We start from the raw sequence: 8,954 nt of genomic DNA on the forward strand, positions 1-8,954 counted from the left end.
GGAGAAAAGGCAGTGTCTCCCATAGACACTTTGCACGCTACTTAACTCTAAAGTGGGACTAGGACACCATCTTGTGGCCAAAATCTATAACATTCTGAACACAACGAACAGCCCCTATCCCATTCTTACTTGGAAATTTAATAGTTCACTTTCTCATGACCATATAAAACACTTTGAGAATCATAGTCCCTATTTTATATACACATATAATAAAAACGTAATATTTACTAAAAAGAACAAGGCTTATTTAATTGAATCGGTAGCCATCAATCTTACATCTTGGCCTAAGAACTTTTTTGGTGCCATTGTATTTTGGGCTTAGGGAACTGGAGAGTGGGAAAAGGTGAGAAAGGTGTCAGAATTTCAAAGTAAATGACTAATGTCTTTCTCTGGTGCCAATTCAAGTACCAGTGTTTTTACATCCTACCAACTTCTATAGTCGTCAACAACTGTCTTCTCAAAATGAAGTATACCTTAGTCGAAAAGCCAGTCCTCCAAATGATCACTGAATGCTCTTGGTTACACACCCCTTGTGACAATATCCTCATAACCTTTGTGTTCCTCTTGCCCACACATCAAACTTATGCAGGATTTCTTCTCATAGAGCAGATTAGCTGTCCAGGTTGGTTCCAAGTTTCTAACTATTCATATGGAACAGCAAAAGTATGTTAATTTGTTTTCTGCATCCCAGCCCATCCTATTTTCACGGATGCTCTTAAAAAGTGCAACTTAATTTAGGTTCGATGACTTTACTTAGAAATGTGTTGAAATCACATTCTTTATAAGGGATTTGGATGTCTTTACTTGCAAAGCTGTGTTTACGAACTGGAGCTGGATCTGTTCCACATGCACATCTAAAAGCTCTCAAGGTTTAGGAGCTTGAAAACCTAAGGCTGAGGACTGTTTCCCTCCAACCTGGTAGGTTAAGGTCCCGCTAACCACCCTAAGCAGGAGAAATTTGGGGTCACGTTATCAGTAATATCAATGGGGGTAGAGATTATTGACTTTGCAACTAAATTCTCTAAAAATCTTTAAAAAACTGTTTACCTAAAATAAAATTCAAATACTCTAGATAGAATCTGACGTTTTCCATATGCCGGATGAGTAAGTGGTTGGAGGACATTTACTGTCTTTTGCTTCCAAGAAACCTTCTGTAATCTCTTTTCTCCTCTGGTGTCAATGAGACGCTTATCAAATGTTTACTTGTTGTGAATGACACACGTAAGTGTGGCGTTCTACTACTGTGTTAAGTCCTCTGTGTCAGGAATTGAAGTTAACTCTCAAAAGAAAGGTGACAACACTTACATTTAACCTACCAATTCAAACAACTATGTAATTCTCAAAACTTCCACTCCAAAAACAGTCTCTGCATTAGCTCCGATGGCTGTAAACCTCTTACATATAAGTTCCACTTTCCTACCCAGTCTCAGGAAAGGAGTTTCAAAGGTCTTTCATCTTCCTTTATAAAAAGACTACATGGCAAAAGTGCTGTCAGTTTAAACATATTACCTTTTCTATTCTAAGCTCTTAATTCCTACTCTTTGTGTTAATTCCTGGAATTGACTACTGGCAGACTGAAACTAAAAATTATTACTGTTGCTGAAAAGTTAAAAAGAAATAAATCAAAGGGAATTTGCAGTTGGAGAATTACTGAACTGAACACAAAGGGTTAAAGAACCAGAAGGACACACTCTCAAGATGTGTTCTCTACCGAATTAAACGTGTTACAGTAACTAAGAACAGTGCTTGCCACAGTGGCTACGATTATGACTGTGGAATATTAAATTGACAAATATACACTTTACTCTTCCATTAGCATCAGCATCAACATTTTAGCTGCTTTTGATTTTCATGTTTTCCTTTAAAAGCCTAAAATGTACCTGTTCTGCCACTTGTTTTATAAAAATTGAATAACTATGTAGCTACTATTCAGAATTTTAAACCTAGAAGCAATCTAGAGATCATGTAAATACCTAATTGTTAGAATTTGTACCTTGTACTTCTAAAAGTTAAGAGTTATATAACATTACTATTTTAGCTAAAATTGTATTAGAGAAGCAAAGTTCACCAACCTGGGTATATCAAATTAAACTACAGTGAAACAATTAGAGGAAGTAACTTTTTTACTGGTATTACAGTAAAATATAAATATAAAATATATCTTCAAATTATGATACCTCAAAGTAGAAGGAAATAACATTGTACGAGTTATATACAATAATAAAATCAAGGACTCTAGGAAAAAATTATTGGGAAAACATCAAAAAAGACTTTTTGACAAAACAGAAGTGATTTAAAAAAACAAACACGTGATCTGACGAATACTTGTTTAATTTTAAGAATAAGATATACTTCTCTACAATTTGAAAAATGTCCAGCTTTGAACATCTTTGACACCTGTCTCATTGCTATGCTGACAAATTTCAGGTTCCCACATCTTTGGCTGGTTAGCTGGCAGCGACAGTCTTCTCTGACCTTAAATTCGATTTGGGCTTGGAGTAGTCCCAGGGCCGCCTGTTCTCAGCAAGTCCGTAGAGTTTCCTAAGTGCCACTCGAGCAGCTTCTTCTTCTGCAACCAGTACTGTCTCCCCAGGTCCTTCTGCGATCAACTTTTTATCACTAGAAAAAAAAACCAACAGTAGCCCAGACTTACACCGTGCATCAGAAAACGCAGTCCACAATCAGTTTTGCCTTGAAAATCTCATTTTGGCACTAACATCCAGCAGAAGTAACAGAAATGTTGTACCATTTTTCTACCAGCAGTAGTGTATGAACTACCAATAAAGAGTGCGTATAAGGTTTGCCAATCAGATAAGCAAGAGTATTTTATTGTTTTGCTTTGCACTAATTAAAACTAAAGATGAAACTTTACACCACTATTCATTTTCTCCTTTGTGATGTCTTCCATTGCTTTAATACCTATAAAATTTTATATAAAGAGTAGAAAAATATTTACCTAAATTCTTAGTTATCTTAGATAGTCACTGTTTACATTTAACACTTCAATCCACCTGAAATCAATTTGAGGCAGGTCAAATGTTTATTGAGAAAACCAAAAAAGCTCTGAATATAAGTTGATTTATACATTTTGCTGGACAACTAAACTCTTCCTTTTCCAGTTCTAGGCTCGGCTAAAGCTGTTACAAGTACGGATTAGGGTTATATCTGTAAAACTCATGAGTCAAAACTTTTATTTTTCTACAGAAATGTCCATGAAATTCTATAGTGCATAGTTTGGCTATCAAAAGCTACTATTAGCAAATCATAGATTATTTACCTTCCCCTAAGAATGACCAGCAGGAAAGGAAGTAGTAAATAGATCGTCATGGAAACGAGATTTTTAGAAATCTTTTAATCCAAGTAGAGGTTCTCTTAAGAAATTATAAAAAGTCAGTTTTTAAGGCTTCCAATCAATACTATGAAGTTGAGATTAAGGTTTTACTAACCAGTATAAGCCAACGAAATACACAGCCAAAGCTGTGGTGCTTCCAGACTGCCTAGTAAGTCTAGATTCCGGAGCTGAAATATTCCTTTTCTTCAGTTCTTCCACCAGGAGACCCATGGGATTTGCTATCTTCCAAATCTCAAAGAGTTCTTTTCCAGTCATTTGGGTAATTAAGAAGTCCTGCATTAAAAACAAAAAAAATTTATACATTTAAATTAGTATAAAGAAAATAAGTATATTATTAACAGAAATTAAAAACAATGAGAAATTTTAAAAAATGTATATTCGTTTTCATGCTCATATAATTTTTTCAGCTAAATTTTATTATAAAAATAGTGGTCGAAGGTGAAACCTATTTTATAATTTAGAAATACATTCTTATCAATAAGAAAAATATTTTTAAATAGAGTTGAATTAATGAATAAATAGTAATAACTTCTGGCAAAAACTCTTGTAAAAAAAAAGCACTAAGTGCTTCTTAGTCTAAGTTCATGATTTTAAAAAATCATTTAAATAATTTCACATTAACCGCCTTTTAAAAATGTTTATGATTTGATAATACTTTCATTTAATAAGATTAAAAAAACTGAAGAACAAATTATGAATATTCAAAGCAGAAGAGAATTCTTTTTGGCAATAAAAAATTATGTTGTATAGAAAATATGGGAACACTGATTTTCAAAATACACTGCATTTAACTCATGTTAACAAACAGTATATAACAGGATAAGTAAATGACACTGGTGAGCAGAAATTAAAAAAGATCTCTTAGTTCAAGAAGTAGAGTTAATTTCACTTCCTCAAGCATCAGACCTCTATTTTAGCTTTTGAATCTTTCAATTTCAGAGATAGAGATGCCTTATGACAGGGATCCCCAAGCCCTGGGCTGCGGGGTGCAGTGGCCTCTGCATCTGGGGTGAGGGATGCACAGTCTACTGGCGGCTAACACACACTCCTGGCTTAAAGGCAGTAGGCTGGCAGAAGCTGCCTGTACTAGGGCAGAAGTCTGCAACTGATGTCAAGGGTGTAAAAATCCTTACGACCTGATGTGGAACTCACAGAAGGGATGTCATTTTTAAAGAAATCCTTCCAGGAAACCAGAAGCTGAGAAAGGAAGGAGCAGCCAACAGCCATGTCAAGGAACATGGCTGGAAGGTTCCAGCAAGGGACACGATGCCCAATAGTGTGTTTTCAACATCGACCAGGCTCAGAAAGCACTACGCCGGCGCAGAGTCATCAAGTAAAAATCTGCTCTTTTTCCTTCTCCTTCCCTGAGCTCCCACTCCAGAGGGGTCAGTTAACATACCTGCTTCCCAAAGGCAGACAGGTACCCATCTATTATAGGCCCTAGTTGAGGAAGAAGACAGGTTTTATCTGTGAACGATGCCCGAGTATTGGTTAATACAGACATCACTGTCTATAAAAATGATCAAATTTATTAACAAAACTAAATGAACAGATTCCAAGGGACGCTGGTTTAAAGGACCCAACATTCAAATGTCTGAATCAAGATGCACAAAGGTCCCTATGCACACTAGTTCCTCCAGTGGTGTCCTTTGTTCTCATTCATTCACTAAACATCCACTGAGCATCTACTATGAAGGCACTATTCATGTACCAGAGGAGGTTAAAGCTAGAGACATTGCTTGTAGTCCTTACAAACTCACAGCCCAGCATGTAATATTCATCTGTGATGATGCCCCCGGTAACAGATAACTGGAATAATTAAGATACTACCATAAAAAAGCTTTAGGTCTTTCTTGGTTTTGGTAGCGAGAAAGTTTCACATGTCACCTTCCAAGGTCATATAGCACAGAAATGAATCACTAAAAGAAATGTCTCCTTCTGTGCACCTCAAGTATGTCCCAGTACTTGCAGTTAGTGACCTACCCTGATGAAAAGTGCAGTCCTCTCAGGTCCGCTGCTCTGCAGCAGGGCTCCGATTACCGCAAAGAAAGTCTGCTGTAATACAGCCGGGGGGACTGGAAATTCTGCACTCAGTGTTAACTGCTCCACAGCCAAGTTTCTGGCCACATGACACACGACTTCCTCACCAGAGAGAAAGTCAACAAGACTTTGAACGCCTTCGGTGGGCAAGTCTGGGTATGCGTCCTCAAGAAACCGTGTGAGGCACGCTTGTGAAAAAGATGACCCTTGGTCAGAGAGTTCCTGGTTATCTTTAAGGTTCAGAAGAACAGCTTCTTTCTCTATTCCAAGTTTTTGGCGTTTGGCCTCCTCACTTTTAATATAGCAGCTATTAACAAATGCAGTTTTGAGAAGCTCTAAGGAAAAGTTTTCCTGTAACCGATGTCCAAATGCTTGTATTTCAGCATGGTAATCCCAGTTGGGCTTCTCTGAACTGCAAATGTAAAAAAGAAGACAGTAAGAGGTTGTCAAGAGAACGAGATGTTACAGGTATAAAGAAGAGGCATGAGAACTACAAAAATGGACTAAATATTCACCCAAGCTGTATTCCAAGCCTGCAATGTGCTGCCAGACCATGGAGAACCTATAGAACTCAGGCTGAGATCACTAACATGTCTTTAACGATGCATACTCATCCCATAAAACAGGGAAACAAAGTCTTTAAACTGTAACTCACAGAAACTAAGAATCACATATAAACTGAATTCCTTGAACACCTGAGGTCTCTTCATTCTCTGTCTCTGAGAGAAGACCGCGTCTGGCATTCCTTCTGTAATAAACTTTCCTTTTGTCTCTAACTCTAGCTTGCACTTGAATTCTTTCCTGTGCCCAGTGAGGAACCCTCTCTCTGAGTGCAGCACATTGGGGCAGGGTTCGCCCAGCGCGGCATCATTGCAAAAATTTTGCATTGCGAGGCAATTTAATTAATTATACAAAGGAACTAAAAAAAGATTAAGTTTCATTTTAATACCAGGCTTTGATTTTCTAAGCTAAAATTCAAATTGGATTACCTTTCTTTGCTAGAATTATTGTTGAATTAATTTTCCCTTTGAACAACTGCCACGCTGAAGTGGTTCTTCAACATCAGAGACTAACCCATTATCCTAACTTTTAGTTTCCTCATTTTTGCTCTAACAATGGAACTACACTTAAATACCTAGGTGTGAAATACGATCTATAATTTGACAGGTTCAAGCCATAAACAATTAATTGTATTTATCTTACAATTTCTTAAGTTTTGAAAACATCTATTTAAATAAGCAATTAAACAGTTCAGCATCAAGATTATAAATAGGTTAAAAGTCATAATCATTCCCAAGAACTACTAAAAAGTCTTTTTTTTAAAGAAAGACAATAAATCCAAAATAAAACTTGTTCAAGTAAAAAACGGGCAGAAAAGTACAAAAGTCTAGGTCATAAATCATAAAATGTATACAATCTATATAATCCATAGTTTCTTCCAACTATAAAAGCCTAAGATGACCATCCTCACAATAATCAAAGAAACATGAATTAGGAAGAAATTCTACTTTTCTTTGCTTATTAGTGAAAGAACTTATTACTCTTTGCTTAAAAATAAGTATAAGAATATGAACATGTATAGTCCTACCTGTAGGTGTATACACTGAATTAACTTTTTTTTGAGGGCAATATTAAAGTAGCTATCAAATTTTCATACTAAATCTCCAAAGGAATAATAACTTCAAAGCTATTCATTGTTACACTGTAAAAACAATAACATGGAACTCAAATACCCATAAATGGAGCCATACAAGAGTGAAGTGCATCTATTTGTGCTGCCATGACCACATATCAAAGACACATTAAAGAGATAAAAAATGCTGTGGATGAAAAGGGGCCACATGCTAACCCTGACAAGCTCAGGGAAGGTCGGCAATACAAACTCAGAGACAGAAAGTAACCACATAGATGATCTGAACATAAAAATTCCTAAAAGCAAGTCATGGAGGATAGTCACACCCTAGCCTGGAGCTTCCTTGACAGAAGTCAAACTTTATCTTAAGGGAAGCTGTCTATTGCCTATTTGCATCTAAGATCACAAACTCTTGAAATGTCAGAGTAATCTCTTCCAGACCCTGAGGGTATAATCAGGCATCAAAGTATGTGACCACAGAACCCTCATTGTTATGTTGTAGCCTGCATACCATCTCTATGTGCTGAAAATGTTCATTATTAACTATCCTGTACCCAGTAATGTAAAAGTATCTCTCCATTTGACTTTTTATCCAATCCTGGAGATTTCCCCCGCTTTGCTTTTTCCCACTTCCCATTGGTAAATGGATTTCATGGAATCTTCTTTAAGTCTCCTCCTTTGATTCTAATGCATAAAATAAGCCACAAACTGCCATTCTCTGGAGTGTTTTCTCAATCAGCTGAGATTTTTGCTTTCCAGCAACTGTCATCAGTTTGGCTCAAACTCATAAAAATTCTCTACAGGTTTGGACGTGCTGACAACGCAAAACCTCATGTATAGTAAGATTTCATTTGAAGCTATAAAGATCTGCATCTCTTTCTGCTAGACCTTCCTTCTACTGCTGAAACAAGGTTAGGGCAAAAATCTAAAGTTGAACTGTTTCCCTTTAATTCTGGACAGCGGATTTGTGGCTGCATACACTTATTATTATTATTTTTTCTTCCTCTAAATCACAATGCTGTGAAGTGCTTTCTTCCTTCTCAGTACCCAACAAATTCTCAGGCATTACAAAACGGGCTACAACACCCACGCCCACATAAAGGTGACCCTCCAGCCGGCCTCATTTCTCAGAACTCTCGGTTGACAGGCTTCTAAGTGGGAGCTCGGAAGCGTCGGGGGGCAGACCGCGCTCTAACCCTCAGTCCACCCGCCCACGTCACATGGCTTCTATATTGTAAACGTCCTAGGCTCAAACCAGGAGCGCATCAGTGACGAGCTACCCTCCCCGACGCTGCCGGCCGGATGCCACGCAAGAGGCGGCCCCGGGGCCAAGCCACCACGACCCCTCCCCGAGGCGGCTCCTACCGGCGCACGGGCGGCGGCGGGGACCGGAGCAGGCGCCACCGCTCTAACTCCTTCTGGAAGCGGAAGGCGGCCCGGAATCCTTTCTTCACTCCCCGAACCGGCGGGGCGGAAGTGAGGACGACCGGTGCCAGGAGGCAGCGAGGCCCCCGCAGCAACAGCAGCCTCACCAGCCCGGATGCCATTGCAGGGGAGAAAGCAATGGAGGACGGAAGGAAAAATAGTCGGAACAGTGTCGCGGTTACACAGTTCCCCCGGAACTGGGGAGCTGAGCGAGGCCGGGGCGGGGCCAGCATGCAGAGGGCGGGGCGGCTGCGGTTGGGTTTTACTGCGCGTGCGCGAACGCTTGTTCTTGCTGAACCTAGTTCGCGCACGTTAATGTGGGGGGATGAAGGACGTTTGAATCCAGAAGTTTGTGAAACAAATTGCTTCACCCTGTCAGTTGCTCTCTTGTTTCTTTCTTTCTCATTAAATCAGAAAAAAAGGTGTTTCATGTTCAGTTTAAAGGAAATACTAGTTCTCAAGAAAATACTTCTTTTCAACTTATAGTTTAGTTTTAGTTTCAGA

At 38.6% G+C, this 8,954-nt stretch overlaps 1 protein-coding gene across 1 annotated transcript; it reads right to left on the reverse strand.

Moving 5' to 3' along the window:
* Nucleotides 1-2,313: 2,313 nt before the first annotated feature.
* MRPL44 (mitochondrial ribosomal protein L44) lies at nucleotides 2,314-8,637 on the reverse strand. The gene is made up of 4 exons (XM_011364087.2): nucleotides 8,391-8,637; nucleotides 5,336-5,804; nucleotides 3,447-3,625; nucleotides 2,314-2,619 (listed from the first exon to the last, which is right to left on the reverse strand). Exons 1-4 carry the CDS (start codon nucleotides 8,570-8,572, stop codon nucleotides 2,448-2,450), a joined length of 1,002 nt encoding a protein of 333 aa, XP_011362389.1. The 5' UTR covers nucleotides 8,573-8,637; the 3' UTR covers nucleotides 2,314-2,447.
* Nucleotides 8,638-8,954: the final 317 nt, after the last annotated feature.

This window comes from Pteropus vampyrus, unplaced genomic scaffold, assembly GCF_000151845.1.
Source record: "Pteropus vampyrus isolate Shadow unplaced genomic scaffold, Pvam_2.0 Scaffold93, whole genome shotgun sequence".
NCBI lineage: Eukaryota > Metazoa > Chordata > Mammalia > Chiroptera > Pteropodidae > Pteropus > Pteropus vampyrus.